Source organism: Channa argus, chromosome 14, assembly GCF_033026475.1.
Source record: "Channa argus isolate prfri chromosome 14, Channa argus male v1.0, whole genome shotgun sequence".
Classification (NCBI taxonomy): Eukaryota; Metazoa; Chordata; class Actinopteri; order Anabantiformes; family Channidae; genus Channa; species Channa argus.
The window spans coordinates 9,865,126-9,885,388 of NC_090210.1; the positions used below are offsets into that span (position 1 = coordinate 9,865,126).

At 39.8% G+C, this 20,263-nt stretch overlaps 1 protein-coding gene across 7 annotated transcripts in view; it reads left to right on the forward strand.

Moving 5' to 3' along the window:
* The window catches only part of LOC137098510 (3',5'-cyclic-AMP phosphodiesterase 4B-like), a 40,820-nt gene extending 21,621 nt beyond the window's left edge, over nucleotides 1–19,199 (forward strand). For 6 of the 7 annotated variants that reach the window (XM_067474788.1, XM_067474794.1, XM_067474789.1 and 3 more), the window contains 10 exons: nucleotides 5,837–5,949; nucleotides 13,091–13,184; nucleotides 14,509–14,702; nucleotides 14,791–14,889; nucleotides 15,286–15,450; nucleotides 15,777–15,876; nucleotides 16,140–16,294; nucleotides 16,401–16,523; nucleotides 16,619–16,801; nucleotides 16,897–19,199. In XM_067474788.1, coding sequence (XP_067330889.1) covers nucleotides 5,837–5,949; nucleotides 13,091–13,184; nucleotides 14,509–14,702; nucleotides 14,791–14,889; nucleotides 15,286–15,450; nucleotides 15,777–15,876; nucleotides 16,140–16,294; nucleotides 16,401–16,523; nucleotides 16,619–16,801; nucleotides 16,897–17,265 — 1,595 coding nt within the window. In that variant the 3' untranslated portion in view covers nucleotides 17,266–19,199. Of the gene's footprint in view, nucleotides 1–5,836; nucleotides 5,950–11,861; nucleotides 12,563–13,090; nucleotides 13,185–14,508; nucleotides 14,703–14,790; nucleotides 14,890–15,285; nucleotides 15,451–15,776; nucleotides 15,877–16,139; nucleotides 16,295–16,400; nucleotides 16,524–16,618; nucleotides 16,802–16,896 lie in introns of those variants that run through there. The other variant, XM_067474795.1, reaches the window with a different exon arrangement.
* The last annotated feature ends 1,064 nt before the right edge of the window (nucleotides 19,200–20,263 follow it).

Genomic DNA, 20,263 nt, shown 5'->3' on the forward strand with positions numbered 1-20,263 from the left:
ATGAAATAAACAAAGAGCAGGAACATGAGCACAGTGACTGGGTGAAAGTGCACAAGAAGTAGGAGGTAAACTACAATTCTGCTCAGCTGCAACTTCGTCATTGCTGCTACATTCTACTCCAGTAATATAAGGGGATTGTAGTATTCAGCACTTTACAGTTTACATTTCACAAACCATCCTGACCCCTTTACGCACAGTCCCGTGAGCCCTGCAGCTAACAAAGGAATCACTCTTCTCTAGCTGATTCTGATTATAGGCTTTGTTCTATATTGCACTTGATAATTTCTACTTTAGAGGAAAATGCTTGATTATGACGTCTTTAAACGCCGAGGACTGGTGATTAATCTGTAATGGTTATCATTACCTTGGACTTTGAAACCGATGGCCTTCCAAAATGGAAATGGCATATAGTGTGTTTTTTTTTTTTATGTTTAATAAAGACTAAACAAAGCTTGGTTTACTGAAGGGTTTAGTTTAGTGTAGAATTTTGTAAATTTAATTACATTACTGTAGTAATTATAGCAATTAATCCTATTATAGGTATCTGGGACGCATCATTTTTTCATCATAATAGCGTAAGCTTTGGTGAAATTAAGCAACATATGGCTAAATGGTTCCATTGCTCTTTCGTGTTTAGGCCTTCCAAGGAAAAATAGCTTTCATCACCATTGTGCAAGACTTTACTGACACTTCAATTTAGGCTTTCGGTCATCATACATATGCTATTAGTTTACACAAGTTTTAAATGGTTCTGTCCTTTTCTCATTGTTGTTGTTGCCTTTCATGACAGAAACTGTTTGTGGGATAATTGCATCAGCTGCTAATTAAGCCTGTTCTGAAAAATGTGATGCAACTCAGACTGTGCAAAATAATTTCCATGTAGGAAGAGCTGAATTTAAACATGCATACTCTTTGACTCTTTGAAATTAAGTACACGTGAGTTTGTGCCTGAAGTATGCGGGGTGGGTTGCCTTGCACGGTAAGCATTACTCATTTATCTTTTGTCTCTTTTTGTAAACATGTCTTGAAAGGTAAGTAATTAAAAGACGAATCCCAAACAGGTTATTGTGACAACATAAGAAGGAAAAAAAACATGTGTCAAATACTGCAATTTGGTGTAAAATACTGGCTTAACATTTTAAAAACTGGCATTGTGCATGCATATACATGCACCATGATATCCAGAAGCATGTTTCTGTGTTTATAAAGTACAGATGGTGACTTTGTCTAGATGTGCAATAACCTTAATGCTGGAATACTGGAGCTTGTCCAAATATTTATAATTACATAATTAGCTTTCTTTTATCCTGGATTAATCTGATCAAAGATGTTAAATCATAGTGTAGTCTTCCACATTAAAAATAATGAATACAAACTTAATGGATCCACACAAAGACAGATATATGGCCACAAACTGTCAGCCAGAAAAATTTGACCTGCCTTTTTTTAGTCTGGGCAGTCCACTCCACTCTTGTCTGTAGCAGTTTCTGCTCCAAAGAAGCAGTCCATGTCAGGTTTTCCAGGCTTGCAGCCAGAGGACGAGATCCGGAGGGCTGGAACTTGCAGCCTGGTTAAGTATTTGAATTATGCAATTGACGTCAGCACAGTCATAAACCTAGCTGGGGCCCATCCCTCAAATCAGCCCGTGCCAACACAGCTCCATGGTGCATTGTGTAGGAGCTGTCAAACAGGCCCCGATGAGGTGTGTGTGTTTGTATAACTGTTGAAGCCTTTTGTTTTGATAGGTGAGCAGATTATACCACAGTTGTAAACTATGACAAGACATCATCGGTGAGGGTTGTTTGTGAGAAAAGAGAATGGGTCATGGTGTGGTTTTAGGGTTGGACCTACTATGAGTGTCTATCACACCACAGGCTCTCCAAAGAGTACTAAAAAAGTTACTCCATCAAATGAAATTAAATTATGCCTGACACAATAGTATAAGAGGTACCAAAACAATATCCTGCTTTTACTTTTAACTAAGTTTCTGACATTCTGTAAAGGAGCAACAAAAAAGATGCAATTTTTTCAGTGAGTTGTAATGTTGTCTTTAAAATGTTATTAAGTTAAGATTAGATGAGTTGTTACTGTTTCTTTGGTGAGTTCCTGAATACACACAGAAGACACAAAACACACCATACAGTTCATAAATAAGCTATAATAAAAGTTACACAGCTAAAACCATTTTAAAATAATAAATGTAATCTACATGTCTGCACACTGTTCTCAAATTTTACTATATAGAAAATGTGTAAAATCAATATTCATGGTATATGAACGGATGGAGGTATTTTTATTTTGTGAATTCAAAGCATGATGCAAATTATAATGACAGTAAACAAAGAGTTAACTTTGGTGCAGGTAAATCACTAAACAAGTCTGGAACCTTTCAGAGTTTGTGCATTTTCCCTGGAGATGTGAACTGAATAGAGAATTTACCTGAGTAGATAAGTTTTTATCTATGCTGCTGATTAGACAAACATCTTCTTCATTCTCTCTTTTCTTTTGTCAAACTCTTTCTTGCTTGTTTGCATTTGTGAACAAAGTGACGTACATTGGGGGTGATACGAAGTTGGAGGAGGTGACTCAAGTCTATCTCACGGACCCTTTGTTGTCGGCGGACTCATGTTTCCTCAGAAGTTTAATTCGTATAAATAAATAAGTCTTAAGCATTGTTAGTCACTGTGTTAAAGTCAACTTTACCACATAAAAATCAAATACTACAAAAAAAACTACATTGTTTGTCAACACTGTGAAGCTGCTTACACAAAGAAACTTAAGATTTAGTAAATAATTACATTTACTGTACAGTGCATCGGGTAATATAGGAATATATAGATTTATTCGAAAGTGATTTTAAAGCGTTATTTTTGTATTCAAGTCCGAGTTTAAGTTTACAAAAATAATATTTGCCATTAAAACTATAGAAATAGTAGATTCAAGTGGTTTGATTAGAATGTAGTAATAAAACCGAATTTATAAAAACCTACATACTGAATTCTTTTAACACAAAGATAATTAAATATGTATATACTTTGTCTTGAGTAAAGGATCTGAATAGTGGATGAACACCATTGACTATTGGTGGTAAAAAGATGAGGCAGTCTGAAAATTAGGGACACAGGTTTAAGGAACAAGTTGAGAGTACAGAGAGGGGCAGTGTGAGGTGGATGTGAACGGAGGGTGTCTCAGGTGGGTATGAAGGTAAAGGGGGAAGTGTTTGAGCCCGGCCCTGGTCGTTTGTGCAGATGATGGCTCTCACAGAGGCTAGTTTGTGGCCCTGTAGGGAAGAGAGATGGTGGGAAAAGGGGGAGAGACGGGAGGCAAACGGGGTCCGTCTGCACACTGAGGTCTGTTGTCCTCTGGGAAGCCTCCAGCATATGGCCAAAGCATTACTTGCTAAATAAAAAAAAATAGACCTCCACTGAAAAACAGGCTGGAAAAGTACCTCATACTCTGTCTGAGAGCAGGTTTTTCAGACTGAAAGTGCGTCACCACCTTTGACTAGTGATATTGTGAAATGTCTGTTAGCCCATTAAGCACTGTATTTATGATCAGCCAGAGGTGATGATGCCTTCAGCAGTACCATGTACTCCTACTGTGTGCTTGTGAGTCCATACTTGTGTTAGAGAATGGATAACGTGTTTTTATTCCTAGGAAACTCCCCCATTAAATTATCAGTGATGTTGCTGGAGGCAAGTGGTTTGAAGCCAGAAACTGAAACCAATGAGCTTTTGTATTGCAGTCTTGATATGAGTAGAGTACTAGCATCAATTTCTGGCCTGTATGTATGAGTCAGTAGAATTCAAAATGACTTGAATCTCTGTCACACAGGCAGCTTGGAAGAGCCAGCCCTCTCGTGTTCCCAGACTGTCTAATGTCTTTATTTAACTCGAAGGGTGTGTGGGGGTAAGATGTACTCACACCTTCTTGGTATAATCTACTGCCCCAATAGCTTGAGACAGCCGCGCGTCTGTATATACCCAACAGCTCACCACCTTATGCATGAGCTGCTTTGATGTTGTTCTTTCTGCTTTGTGTCATTAACTGTTACATGGATGCCGTTGGTTCCTCTAAATAGTTTACTCAACACAACTTGGTGTTCAGTCGTGTGATGTGGCCAAGGGTTCTTTGAATTAACTAACCTAAAGCCAAAGTAAAGGGAAGTTGGTCTGAAATGAGGAATTAGGCTAGTGCACTAGTGAGAAGACTTCCTCTTGTAATCTGAGAAGCCAGTGGCTTTATTTCGATTCTATAGTCAAATAACTGAAACATAACTCTCTTTTGTGAATCAGAAGAATCACCCTCATGATGTTGTTTCATATTTCAATGTAGAGAGGTTTCCCTTGCTGCAGAAATTTTATTTCTGTTCTTAGTTAAACATCGGTGGTTGGGAGTCTGTACACCATCACTGTTCTTTGAAGTGCTTTGATCCTCCATACTGACGTAAATGTAGGAGCGACATGCTGGCTGTCCTGTTGTGCTAGCCATATGGGATAAATTTCTTCCATGTGCAAACCCCTATGAAGTAGAGATCAGGCTTTTCCATAGAAAAGGGAAGGTGGGCAGATCCAGATGTGTCGAGCATTTGTTCCCCCGAAGGAAGAAATATGTTGAATATGAAGCTTCTTAATTTGTTTCTTCATGTTTTAATGTGTCAGTGCATTTCTTATAAACCTTCTTTTTCCTTCCAAAACTCATCTGCTTACCACATGTGAGTCATAGCTGCTAACGACAGTGCTTTTTTATCAAATGACCGCTCTTATTGTCCTCAGCAGTCACTCCGTCATTCTGTAATTCCGCTCCATGTTTTGTGTGAGTTTAAGGCCAAAGAGGAAGTGCTTTGGTTTCTTTGGCTTACAGCAAGACCCTGGCTTGGCCTCTCCCCAATTCAGGGAGTCAAAGTTTGCCTCTCATGTTGCTTGTGTAAACAGAGTGATTGGTGTTTGATGTAATTTTTTTCTCCCTTGGAGAGGTCCACAGAGGAGAGAGCCAGTTTGTGAAGCATGATGCTGTGTTGTAAGTTGCTGCTGCAGTTCAACAGCCTTAAAGTGGTCTGCGTGTTCAGAAAGAATTCTTTGGTAGGGTGTATTGGAGCCTTTGTCTTTGCAGCATTGACAATATGTGTGACAATAATAACCTCTTTTTTTCTTTCTGCCTCCCCTCTCTGCATCTTCCCATTTTTTCTGTAGTTTTTTTAGATAGTTTCCTTTAATTTTAAGTATCCTGTAAAGCTAATATCTCTACACATTCTAAGGTATAAAAAAATAATAAAAGCAGTATAAAAATGTTAAGTCAGTCACTCTTGGCAGTTGGATTGTGTACTATACCTGTTTGTATGCACAATTTGGACGTGTTGGAAATGGGGAGGGGGCTTACAGACACATCAACAGCAGGAGGCAGCAGACCGCCTAGTTTGCACACCACTCATTTAAGAGAGTGATACTCAGAGTTGGGGATAAGTAAATGAGAGAGGGTGGAGGAACCAGAAAGAGTGGGAGGGGGCTTGAAGAACACACAAAGAATGAGCGAATTGGGGGTACACAGAGAACGAGGCTACAGAAAGAGAGAGAGTCAGCAAACAGCAACTCTAGCCACAGTTTGTCTGAGTACAACTTCTCTGAACTTTCTGAGGTGGAGGAATGTAACCAGATGAAGGAGCTCTGTGTACACACCTCCCCCTCTTCCTCTGCGTCTCCCGGATGTCCTGCGGGCCAGTCGTCCGTACGATCAAGACCCTCTGGGAACCTCAGACCTCCACGTATGGTGTCGGGGGGCTCTGCTATGAACATGGATCCACTTGGACCTAATTATGTGTCCATGTGTCTGTTGGCAGATGAATCCTACCAGAAGTTGGCTATGGAGACCATAGAGGAGCTGGACTGGTGTTTGGACCAGTTGGAAACAATCCAGACCTACCGCTCTGTTAGCGACATGGCCTCCAACAAGGTAGGAGAACCTTGTCTATATATTATTGTAAATGTGCAAAAACTGCAAAGTTGTAAAGTTGATCAGATGTTTCTGCATCCATATGTTCCACAATGTGATTTAGAAAAGTCTAGTTTTCTTATGTATAATGTTGCAGTTGGTGATGTTGATTCTTGCTTCTTTGCTGTTGTTTGGACAATTATACATTTCTCATCGTTAAATACTACATTTTACCTTTGTACATCAGTTTCTCAGGTAAATTGGTTTTTGGCTTAACCGTCAATGTCATCTAGATTTTACATTTTAACCTCCAAAATTCGAGCTAAAAACTGGAATTTAACCGGCACCGTGCTATTAATATACCAAATAAAAAATAAGTACATTCATAAAAATTTAATTTTTTATATATATATATATATATATATATATATATATATATATATATATATATATATATATATCTGTCTTTGACTGTTCCTGTGTGGTTGTCCATTTGGATAGGCTATGCAATATGTAAATAGTTTTTGGCCACATTGACGCACTTGCAAAGTAACAGTCTTTTTGTAATGTATGAGCCAGCATCATCATTTTATGGAGCTCTTGTTAAATGTACAGTAGAAGCAATGTTTGTTTTGCATGAATGGCCACTGAGGTCCTTGTATTTTTGAATAGCGTGATTGCCAGTAATGCATTCAGAGTCATGATATTCTAATCTTATTATTTTTATTATAACTTATTATAATTCTTTTCTTATTATTATCTTCTTCTTATTATTATTATTATTATTATTATTATTATTATTATTATTATTATTATTATTATTACTTCTTCGGCCTTCTATACATTATTTGGCGCCTAACTACTTTGGCATACTTTTAGCTAGTTCAGTTTATGAAGGACATTCTTGCTTGTATATGGCTTTTTACTTCAATATCTTTACTTTATCAATGTTATATAATTGTGCTAGGCTATAGGAATAGCTACAGTGTGAAAATCAATGGCTTTCGGCTTGTCCCTTCAGGAGTCGCCACAGCAGAACATGTTTCCCACATTGAATTGGCATGATTTGTACACTGGATTCCCTTCCTGTCACAAACCTCCCATTTTTATCCGGGCATGGGACCGGCACCAAAGTGGCTCTTGGATGGGCGGGGCCACACCTGGTAGGGAGAAGGGGATTCAATCCCATGGCCTTCTGTATCCCATGGTGTATCTGTTACTCTACTTGAGCTACTTGAGCTACCAGGCCCACCCTAAGCTCCACATAGATGCATCAGTTTTTGTGTTGTGTGGATGTTGGTTCTGTTGCCTTATTGAATACAAGTGAGGTCATGATGTTAACTGAAATCACTTTATCTGGACTATAGTTTATTATTTTAATAAAAATATCATTTGTTAAAGAAATGTTCAGACTACTTTTAAAGCTACACTTTATTTTTAAACCTTACAATTATACAATGAGAAATGGCAGGTACACAGTTGTAGTGTATTGTTGCTAAGACTGCCAAATAAAATAATTCTATTCTATATTATACAATATAATACCAAACAGTGTTCACTAATGCTGTTTTATTAGTCAAAACTGCGAATGTTTTTATTAAGTTTGCCTACTAGCATGTCAAAGAAATGTACTATTGTTAGCAAACCTTTTAAGTTTAGCAGGGATATGTAACTGAACCGCAACAAGTTCTGCAAATTAATAGAATGAGAGTATTTTATTTTCAAATTCTAATGAAAAATTCAAGTACTAAATTATACATTTAAGTTACTATGATAAAAAGCACACAGCTGCATGAGCTAAACATACTCATGTTTAGCTAAATGTTTGCCTTGTTAATAATTGTAAAATAATGTTCTTGTGTATTAACACTTGCTTAACGGTAAATAAATGGTTAATCAGCTGAGGCCGATGCGAAGGTCATTAGGTTTGCAGGTTTTGGTTCACAAACTTCGGATAGGATATTTAAATTCTGCGGTGATGAGTGTGCTAAGTTGACGTAGTCGTTTGAATTCACCTGAGAACCAAATTCATTGCCATGTTACAGATATTATGTGAAAGTCATGGTGCCCTACAGATTAAATTAAGGCATCAGCAGACAAATAGATGTTGCTTATTCTGGGAAACCCTGATAGTGTGGCTAAAACGATAAAGATTTCATTCTTATTGATTGCAGTTAATCCAATATTTTATTTTAAATCTTTTTTTAAATTCAGCTTTGTGATTCGTTTTTTAGTGAATCTTAATAAACACATTGTGGTACTTCAACGCTACACAAAACAGCTATTTAGAACTCATTACTTCCCTCTGATTCACATAAACATTTCTTGGTGCACATTTCATTTGTTTAGTGCTCAACCTTATTACTATACACCACACAGTATTACTGTAACCCCCACGCAGATGGTGGAGACTGTATGGCGGCGTCAGATTATAAACACCCAGGGTGGTGTTCACCATTCCGGTCTGTCTTATATACTTTGGTCTGAGGGCGGATTAGGATGAGGAGGGGTGTAGTCATACTCTGCCATGAAGGGTGACTGTGACCGTGACACCAGTTTCCTGTCTCTTTATTTCCTGCGCCCCCCACTGCCCCCTCTTCTCTCCTCCCTGGTTACTGTAAGGCCCTACAGAAGCACAGTAGCACAACTGCCTGGTCAGGCTGATCATTCATATTGTTCAACCAACATGACCCAGTAGCACCACTAAGCTTTGTTGACCAATGCTGCTGTCGAAAGAAGGGAGGTCAACAGTTATGATGTTACAGTTTAGACTCATGTGTGAGTGGGATCATTTGTTGTGCAACTGTAGAGCATTGGAAGAAATTATTTATTGCTTCATTCACATTTCTATTGCAAAACTGGCATAAAATATTTAGATATTATTCCACCATTAATGCAGCATTTACAGACTTTTGCGCCTTCTCAGCGTTATATAGAGATGGATGACAAAGAGACTGTTTCTTTTTGGAAGATGTAGTTGAACCCACAATCAAACCCAGGGTGTCTCAGTTTTCACTGTCCAAGGGCACAGGTGTATCCGGGACTATAGGACCACACACCCTGCTGACCACCAGTCTGGTTGCTGTGACCTCAGAGCGGGGAGCTGCTTCCCTACCCCTCACTATCATTACCCTAACCACACTTCCATGCTGATGCCGGTGACGGCCTTGGACAAACACTGCCATCTGAATCAAGTTAGTGAAGTTTAGCACTTTGCGGGTTTGCGTGCGAGCAAAGCTCTGCTCCAAGCATGAGCGAGTAGGAAACTTTAACTCACGTGTGGTCACTTCAACTTTGAAGCACCGCAATCCTCAGAGGGGAAAAAATGACAAAATTATTGCAGCAGATGTAGTGGTGGGTCTGTAGCTGTAGCAGGGACATTTAATGGACATTAAATTATACTGTAGTACTGTGATTCCTTTTGACTAAAGGGGTGGTGGGGAGATCAGACAAGCTTCAGTAGTGATTATGGGGCTTAATTGTAATTAAAGTTTCACCTCTGTTATCTGCTGTTATTATGGAAAACAAGACAGAATAAGAAAGGTAAATATGAAACCTGTTTTTACTGTAATCTCGTTCTTAACTGCTTTTGATCAACACCTTCTAGGAAATGTGTCTTTCTAATGTTACTAAACTGTGAAAACTCTCTGGGCATAATCCACTTTGTGTTGACACTAGAAACAACCACACTTGACACTGAGGCAGCATTGGCTCAGTCTGGGCTTTTGTAAGTTTGCACAGCCACTGTATTGCGCTATAATGTTGAGCTGTTCCCCTGCAATCACATTTTTATCTCTTCAATGTTTCTTTCAAGGTCAAAGTGAACCATAAAACCAACATTAAAATACATCTCCTGAAGGAATTCATATATGTCATTTGTGAATTTCCATCTGTATATATATCAGTATGGCAGTTTGCTAAACTTGTTAGTTGGAACTTTTCAGTAATGAGCTTAGGTATGTTAGTTGTTGGAGCCTCAGGCCATGTTAGGAAGTGGGATGTCTACCAGTAAATGACCTCAGTGAATTACTCTATCAAGTAAAAGGGAAGTAAGTGGGGACGCATGCTCGGGCCTGTGTTGGAGGGAGGAGCCAATAATCTCTTAACTGTGTAGGCCAGTCAGTCATCTCAGCTTTATCGCTATATGTTTCCTGCCTGATGCCACTTCAGCATTGAGAATAGAGTGAGGAAGCAGACAGAGTAGCACAAGCACTGAATAGCGTTTTGCTTCGCAGAACTTAACAGGATTTCGTTTTTTTTTTTTTGCGTTGTGTTTGGTTTTTTTTAAAGTGACAATGGGACTATGTTGTTCTGAAAAGCAGAAGAAGAACTTTGGGATGCTTACGAGTTGGAAGAAGGTGAGCTTGTTTTTAGGGCCACTTGCATTATGTTGTAAGAATGTGATTTGCCATATGGACGGAATGATTCTTTTTAATCTAATGGTATTTTATTTCTCTAAAAAAACATTTAAATGTTTTGTTAAGTTTGTCTTCCGTCTTCTTTTGCTTTTTTGTTTAGACATCCATTAAGAAAGATTAAACTTGCAATGTGGTCTCACATATGGTTTGAAAAGGTAATTTGAGCATAAAAAGGTTTTAGGTGACACCCTAACATATCATTTCCGTTTCAGTGTGAAACAATTGATTTAGCATGAACCTATGTTGAATATTGAAACTTTTTGAGGCATCAGCTCATAACTTTCTGAGAACTAACCGCAAGTTTTTTCAGAGTTTATGCAACTTCTCATGATTACCTAAGTGTGTGTGGCGTTGTTCTGAATGTGATTAATCTCTGCAAACGTAAAAGGATGTATGTGTTAACATTATGCATTGAGTAATCTGTTCTCCTGAACCCCCTTATAGACTTTTCTCCATGCCTTGAGTGTGTGCAAGATATATCTGAGCTGAACTTCACAAATCTGGGTGACTGACATGTGGCTTTGGATCTAATTAATTTCTTAGAGATCACACAAATCCACAATGTTTATCTGCTTTAAAGAATCAATTACGAGCTCCTTGTGAATGGAATAAAGCAGTGTGATTCTAAGCTCAAATTCGATTTTCTTGGACTCCCTCTGGCAGTTGAGATCAGTCAGTATAAACTTTATTGTAAGAAATAGAAAAAATTCTGGCAAGTGGGATAATTATCTCATCCCAGTGTCTGAACATATTGTAAATATAATCACTTTCACAGGAAATTGAATTTATTGCACAATTACTCGACTGTATTGATCTTAAAGATTAGGATGTTGTTTTGTTCAATGTTTTGCTTATTGTTAAAAAAACATTTTGCAGAGCTACTCAACACAGAAAATGCTATCTCTAAACTATTCTTGAGATTTCTTCCCTAGTTTTCTATTAAATGCGTGTATATGTTGGGGGGTGGATTGGTTGGGGGTACATGCCTCTGTGTGCATGTACATGTGATGTAATGAAATGTGTGTAGAGTGGGGACCACCATGAGAATGACAAAGTGGGCCACGTGATTCTGTTGCTATGGCGTTCAGGTTGTCATGCAATTGGTGGTATGCTGGGGGGCTGCAGACTGAAAACTCTCTTATCTCATCTGATTGTCTGCCATAATCTCTATTTGTTTCTTAGATACAGGGCACTGCTCCAGTCAGCCAGAAAACATGCTCTTTTTTGAAAATATAGCAGCGAATTGATAGTGAAAAAGTAGAGAATAATGATTATTGGCTAAACTGTGTAAAGCAGCTTCTGGTTAAATTTCTACAATGTACACAAACTCAAACCAAATCATGTAAATGAATGGCCATCATCGCCTTATTGAAAGCTGTAGTGGTTTGAAGCATCACATAGCAGAGTATGCATTGTAACTGGTCTTGCATTACTTTGCAGAGGAAGCAAATAAAGAGAGGAGGGAGACAGAGGTGGGGGGAGAGTGGAAGACAAGCTGGGAGGGGAGGTTGCAGTAAGCACAAGACTGAGGGAAAGAGAGAAAAGGCTAGAAATACAGAGAAAGATGCGGGGGGATTTTCCAAATTCCCATGTTCTGCAGTGCTGTGCATGGCTCAGTGTTTAGCAGGGTGGGAGGCAAAAACAGAGACTCCACCAGCCTTTTTGCCACAAGGGACTCCACAGCTAGAGCCCCCCTTTGCCTCCTCCTCTCTGCTTTTCTCTGTACCTTCTATCCATTTCTCCCTCTGTCTCAGTGCTCACCCTTTCTCCTTGCCTTGCTCAATCTGGGCTTGGGTGGCTGGATTTCCCCCGTGCATGTTGCGGGAATGGTGGTAGCAGGAGACAGAATCTTATAGGCACAGACGGAGGCAGCGAGAACAAGAGACAAGGAAGGGAAATACTGACTGCATTCAGGGGGATTCCATCACTCTCGCCACTGGGCGACGATATGCAGAGGTCCATTTGACCAGGAATGTAGGGGTCCACCACAGCCCCTCTTTTCAAAATTCAGCTGGGCATTTTTACCATAGTTGACTGTTGAAAGGCGCTGATTTGGTGCCACTTTGAGCTTCAGGCTGTTGGCTGAGCTTAGCCTTGGAGGTCCACTCAGAGAGGAGCATACAGGGCTTCTGCTGGGGAGCACCAGAGGCTCAGAAAAGCACAGAACCATGCCTGAGGCCAATTATCTGTTTTCTGTGTCCTGGGGATACATCAAGGTCTGTTCCGGAGAATAATTAGCATAGCTGGGTCTGTGTGCATATGGATGTGTGTGTGTGTGTGCAGATGGACATACTTTGTGTTCTTTACTGTATGTGTTTTTAGAACAGCTTTTAACATGTCTCAGATTTCACATTGATTTTGTTATGTTTCATTTGCATGCTTTCGTGTGTTTGATTAGATGTGGCGGATTTTGTCACTGCTCAGCTAAGTAATTGTGTGTGCTGAGGAAAATCAGGGACATTTTCTTTCCCTGGATAAATTGTGCATAAACATTATTTTATTTTGTATATTATGCATATACTGTTTTTGTGCCTAACTCAAGCCAGAACCAAGAACACATAAACACAGACCTTATGTGGCACATAAAAATCTCATGGGACAGATTCCGGTAAAAAACAACTGGAAATGCTTTTCTGCTCTGGAACTGCAGTGAAATGTTTAAATGAACATGCCGGTGTGCATGACGATGTTTTGATTTAATTCATTTCATGATCATTTAACCTTCTGCATCGTTTATTTCACAGTTCAAGAGGATGCTGAATCGAGAGCTAAGCCACCTGTCTGAGATGAGCCGCTCAGGCAACCAAGTGTCCGAGTACATCTCCAGTACCTTCCTAGGTGAGCACTGCAGCACAAAATCACACACAAATGAACACACACACACAGAGAGAGAGGAGACAGAGCGAGAGAGAGAGCATCCGACAAGCCAGCATCCTTCATAAATATCTGAGATTGAATGTTGCAGAAGTTGTGAAGTTACCCAAGAGGAACTCATAAGTGGTTTGCACCACTGCTCTCAAACTATTTAGATCTGGTCCCCTGGCTCTGACTGCAGAAACATGTGGATGGAGAATGGGGGGTGGGGGCCATTTAGGGAAGACTTCCCTTTGGTGAGAACAGGGGCAATGAGCAGGAGGGAGGGAGAATGTTTTTGTGCACACTGTGCCATCAGGACACCAGTGTTTCTTAAAAGCCTGGCAGTGCTTCGTGACTCACAGCCAGGCAGTCAGCCCCTCAGCTTTCCCACCTTTCTATTTAACTCACCGCCAACATACACTTGGAGAAGCAAAACCTTCAAAGGGAAGAGGGGAAAACAAAAGAGAGAAGAGAGAAAATTAAAGATAGAGAGAAACAATGTGATAAATAAATGGTGGAAAAACTCCTTATCTAACAATAAAAATGGTTCACTGAGAGATCTCTGCAGGATAGAGCTTGGGGAGAAGAGACAAATATAAGAGAACAAAGAGGATCTCAGCTTATCTTTGAAGCTTAGTAGTTTTGTAGTCATCTGCATTGCAGCTAAGACCTCTCAGGTGTGGAGAGATCATTTTCTTTCTGTGCTTTTGTGAGGGATGCAACTGGGATATTTTATTTCACTGCTGTGTATGTGGTGCATGTACACAGACCGAGGGAGTCTTTCACTCACACGCACTGTCAACTGTCTCACTCATCCAACAGCCTGACTTGCATCGCATGCTGCAAACAAACCCGCATACTAACAAGTCCCTTTAAACATTTCATCTTAATATGAACCAGTTTTCCCTGATTCTGTTGACTGTTATTACAACATGGCTCAGTTTCTTAGAACGCGCAGGGAACTGGAGCATTGTCAGATTTCATAACATCTCATGAGCACTACTTTACCCTTTATGCCATTACAACATTCTCATTACCTTTGTAATAGTAATAATAATAATTTTTCTATGTTAATAAGTACTTTTTCATCTTTACTTTAGTAAACATGAGTGGAGCCTCAATGTTTTGTCATGTAGGTGTGAGAAGTCTGCCTGTGTTAACTTTATTCACTCAGAGTGGCAACATGAGCCAGGATGTTTATCCAACAGTCCTTGCCTTAGTTTGTTTTTGGCTCAAGACTAACTGAAAGACTCTTGTCCTAATCATTCAATCTCTTTCCTTTACTCTTTTCTTTCATTTTCTGCAGACAAGCAGAATGAGTTGGAACTTCCATGCCCAGTACCTAAGTCCAGGGAAAGAAAGAGGAGACAGGGCCACCAGCAGCAACAGCAGCAGGGTGGGATGATGACTCAGATCAAAGTCAGCCACACACCATGTATCTCTGGGAGTGCTGGCAATCGCTTTGGGGTCAAGACAGACCAAGAGGAACTACTGTCGAAGGTAAGTGAGGGAATGATTATGCAGTAAATAAATAAATAAATAAATCCTTTTACTGGCTGAAATACTTAAATTATGACTTCTGCTCTAGGATCTGGAAGATATCAACAGATGGGGCCTGAATATCTTCATGGTGGCTGAGCACTCCCACAACCGACCACTGACATGCATTATGTATACCATCTTCCAGGTCAGTGCCATGCATCTTCTTTTTCCTTATCTTCAGCCCCTTGTCAAGTCAGAGAATGAAAGCATACATACACACACAAATGGCATAGAAGGAATGAGGCACTGCCCACGTCAGTGTGTACAGTATGTTCTGTAACATTCAGCTGTCAGTGTCAGTACGGGGACATCTGCTAAAGGACTATTAGCATTGGATATTGATTTCTATGTGAAATTTATTCATAGAGAAGCAAAATGTTTTCTTTCTTTAGCCTTTTATGTAGTAAATGATTCTTGATTTGACAAATATGGTTTAAAAGATTTAATTTGAGACCAGAACATGCTGTAACATTCTCAGTATGAAATCCCCTCTCATTGTTAAGGTCTTGTTTATTACATTTTCTCTTCATGTTGCATGCAGGAGCGAGACCTGTTGAGGACTTTCAAGATTCCAACGGACACCTTTGTGACGTTCATGCTTACCTTGGAGGACCACTATCACTCCAATGTGGCCTACCACAACAGCCTGCACGCTGCCGATGTAGCCCAGTCTGCACACATCCTCCTGTCCACACCTGCTCTAGATGTAAGCCATTTAAAAAGCAGTTTTAATTACATAATTTTTAGTAGAGTTGTTTTTAAATATGTTAGACATATTATGTTAAGACTCTGGTTCCCTTTCTGTTTAACATTTGACAACGTCATTGCAAACATCTTCCTTTCAAACTGTTAATTTAATGAGATGACTGGCATTACTGTCACTAATCCTGGCCTGCCACTGAAACTGCATGCCTGAGAAGATGACACATAGGATTGGCCACAAACCTTTGACAAATACCTTACCTTGTTTGGCTAGCTCATTAACTGTAAAAGCTCATCTTCTTTGTTCTTCTTCCTCCTCTTCAAAAACAGGCGGTCTTCACTGATCTGGAGATCTTGGCAGCCATCTTTGCTGCAGCTATTCATGATGTGGACCACCCAGGAGTGACCAACCAGTTCCTCATCAACACCAGTAAGTTCTTTAGTAGTTGTCAGTCCCAAAACACTTGTGCTGTATTTACTCTGCATTTACAAAATAGGCAGAAGTATTTGCTTTGTTTAATGGGATTTGACTCCAAAGTTAACAATGTGGGTTTTTGCATGGTCACCATAGTTACCTGACCTGAGTTTAAAACCTCTAGAGCTCAGTTTAATGTCTCTCGTCCTGTCTCTTTCTCCCTGCCTCTCGTCCCTTTCTCCTTCCCTCCCTCGCTCCCTCTTTTTTTCTGCCTTCAGATTCTGAGCTGGCTCTGATGTACAACGATGAGTCAGTGCTGGAGAACCACCACCTGGCTGTAGGCTTCAAACTGCTGCAGGAAGATAACTGCGACATTTTCCAAAACCTCACCAAGAAGCAAAGGCAGACGCTCCGGAGGATGGTCATAGACATGGTGAGACAACATCTACATATTTTTCTGAGGCTGCGTTGTGATATTGTGACTATGTTATTTCTCTTTTTCCAAATTATTTTTTACAGTCATTCTTCATGTCTTCTAGGTTTTGGCAACTGACATGTCAAAACACATGAGCCTCCTGGCTGATCTAAAGACAATGGTGGAAACCAAAAAAGTGACCAGTTCTGGAGTCCTGATGCTGGACAACTACACAAACAGGATGCAGGTAAGAGACATGCTATTACAGACACAAACACAGACACTCACACAGTCATACATAGTGAGATACATGTGTCTTGATTTTTCTTTTTTTCCATGCAGGTTTTGCGTACGATGGTTCACTGCGCTGACGTGAGCAACCCTACAAAGCCACTGGAGCTGTATCGGCAGTGGACAGACAGGATCATGGATGAGTTCTTTCAACAGGGAGATAGAGAGAGGGAAAGGGGGATGGAGATCAGCCCAATGTGCGACAAACACACCGCTTCAGTGGAGAGAACACAGGTACAAATCACACAAATCCAGCTGTAAAAAGACAAAATAAATATTGTTGATTATGATTCATTGTTACTGACCTTATTGCCCGATTTCCTTTGTAGGTTACTTTCATTGATTACATTGCCCACCCTCTCTGGGAGACTTGGGCCGATCTGGTCCACCCTGACGCCCAGGACCTCCTGGACACCCTGGAGGACAACAGGAACTGGTACCAGAGCATGATTCCCCAGAGCCCGTCCCCTCCCTTCTATTCCAGCGATGGAGAAGGAGGCCCACATGGTGAGGTGGAGGGTGCACCTGCAGAGGGTAAATTTCAGTTTGAACTGACCCTGGACGATCAAGGTGGAGATAGTGAGAATACAATGATGGAGACAACCGAGCCAAGTGACCGTGTAACGCTCAAAGGCCATCCCTCTGATGAGGATGGTGTGGAAACAGTGACGCATGAAGTTTCCTCAGCGGAGACATAGCTGAAGTGGTGGAGTTGTTAGAGTGCAACAGGTTTTGCTGTTTTCATTTTATTGCAGTGGATAAATCCTGCAATCTGGCTCTTTGGAGCTGCCTGGCTAACAGGGCCTGACTAAATGTGGGGCAGCTCGGCAAATGAGGCTCGGAAACCTTGTGGCAGTTTGTTTTTGAGCCCCCTACAGGGGAGCTTGAAGAATGTAGCCTCTGTTCTTTAAAGAAGGGACTACTGTCAGACTGCAGAGGCACGACTCAATCTTGAATCTCACAAACAAACAAACTAAGGTGAAGTGGACGAAATAAAAACCTGTAGTGGGACAAATAAAAATCCAGAAATGCACTTCAGGACAATTTTTTTTATCTTCATCTATATTCTTTGTATTTTGTTGGGATTGGATGCCACAGGGTCTGTGTCCAACCAAAACTACTGGTCAGCAAGTTGTTTGTTACCAAGTAGGTTTTTTTTCCTAACACTTGTTTAAAAAGGAAGTTGTGTGCCTTTTTTTACAAGCTTGTCTTTTTGTAAGTGTTTTTATAATTTATTTAACACATTCATGTAGCTGTAAAATGTGTCAAATTTTCTACAAAAAAAGACATCTTTGTCTCACTCAGTCTTCCTGATGTTCTGGCAATAGTATAAGCTTGTTCTCGTAGAAGCGTTCAGTGGATGTAGTTCTAAAATCAGGTGACTTCCCAGCACAATTTGCACTTTGTGGCATAAGAGAGTGTGGAAATCATCAGTAATTTTGTTCAGTTTATCCAAATGTTTTTTTCAGTAATTCATTACATTCGCAATTAAATAACTCATGTCCTGTTCCTTGAATGGGGAAATATTTTTTCATCTGAGTCCAAAAAAATGCTGCAGAATTCCCTGTAAAGACAGCACCTTGATGACTTCACTTCCATCTTAGAGAGGTGTGATGACATTTTAAATGTCATAAAAAACTTTATTTTCCTGTCGTTAAACACAGAATTATGGCAAGTGAAAGTCAATTCTATGGAACCTATTCTAGCAGGGGAAATTTGTTCCCACCTTATAATTCACCTTTTCATCAGCTCATACACTTACACACCTGTTGCGGTGCACAGCATTCCATTGTCGTGAATACACTTCACCATGACTCATTTTGAACTCAGAATTACTGTAAGACTGAGTGCACATTTTAAAAAAGACACCTGTCAGTTTGAAAATGTATATCTTCTAGTTTTTACTCCAGCACTTTGATTTATGTCGACAGATCTGCAGCTGATTGCTGATCCGTCTAACACTACCTTATAGGTACCACATTTTAAGGTGCAACCTTTTGAATAAGAGGGGGGGTCAATATCATGCTGTGACATGATATCTCCTGTGTGTGTGTGTGTGTGTGTGTGTGTGTGTGTGTGTGTGTGTGTGTGTGTGTGTGTGTGTGTGTGTGTGAAACCGGGGTATACAGTTGCACAGTCCTGTTGCAGCCAGCTATGTTGTACTGACCCTTCAGCTGTTTGTAACAGTGTATTTATTATCTTCTCGTTGTACATGATATTACTGGTATTGGTTAATAATATTCACTGTATATTTGTTATTATTTATATGCACTACCACATGTCAAATCACAGTTTGACTGAACTGGTGGTTCTGATTAGTTGTATTTACCAAGCTCTTTTGCTGTAAGTCCATAACATGAAGTTATGCAATTTTGACTCTTTTGAAATGTTCATACGGTTTGCAATTCCTGCCAGAAATGTTTGTACAGTCTCAACCAACAGCACCTCACATGAGGTTGTTCTTTTGTTTTTGTCCGTCGTTCCTGGCAGATTATGAAGGTTGGACAATTACAGCATTGTATTGCGTACGGTGACGGGTCATTGTACAGCTGTAGGAATATTTGCTGAAATATATAACATTGTTTCAAATGTATTTTTCAGTGTTTTCCTCTCAATAAATGGTAAAATGGTGTATGTTGTGCTCAACCAATGTTTTCTATCAGATTATTAAAATGGGCATGTATTACAGAACATTCTGGCCTGCGTGTTTGATCACATCAGTAAACATATATGCATATGTGAAAGCAAGAGTGTTTTTGTCATCCTCTGATTAACCTTCAGTCATCCTGGAGAGTGCCTAGCAAAAAGTTACATTGATTGGCTTATATATTATGACTTAAAGGCAGCCAGGTGTGTTTCTTTCAGGTATACCCAGGTGCAGTGAAACAGCAGTCTAAGTTAAAGATCCCCTCCCACAAACACGATTGTTCAATTATAATACACAACTAATGTGGTTTTGCTCACGTCACAGTTCCAGTTTTTCAGTTTTGAGGGGAAAACCAGGTGGAAATGACAGAGGAAGAAAACAACTTGATTCACTCCTTAGTCACTTCCTTGCAGTGACACCAGTAAGATCTCTGCTTTCTGATTTGACTTCAGTTATGTCTTTGTGCCAGGCGCTCAGAGCATTCACTCTCCCATAGCCATGAGCACCTTCACACAAACAGATAAACTGGAATACATGATCAACAAGAGGGTGTGCTGAGTAAAATAAGAATGAAGCCAGAGATGACTATCGGTTTCTGAGCAAGTGCAACAAAACAGGAGGAAGGAGTTAAGACATTTACAGATATAATCTCAGTCTCACTGCTACTTAGAGTGTGTAAGTTCAGTAACTCTCATGTTTATGTGTTATATTTTAGCCATATCTGTGGTTATGGATTGTAGATTTTGGGGCTTTTTAGGATTAATAAACCATTTAATAATGCTATTTATAAATACTCAGTAGTTCTCAGTTTGGCTTTTGACAGTTTCTTGAATTAATGTGGTTACCGTTTAGATATAGGACTCACTACATTGCAAAGAAACAACATAATTGTTAGTACTCATGGATCATTGCTAGAAAGACTGCCACCCTTGAAAACCTTTGCTCTTCTCCAATCTAAAATGCATTGCATATATCGATATATAGTTGATAAATCGCACCTTTTGAAGAACACATTTGGGATGTTATACTTTGTTTGAGTTTTTAGATGT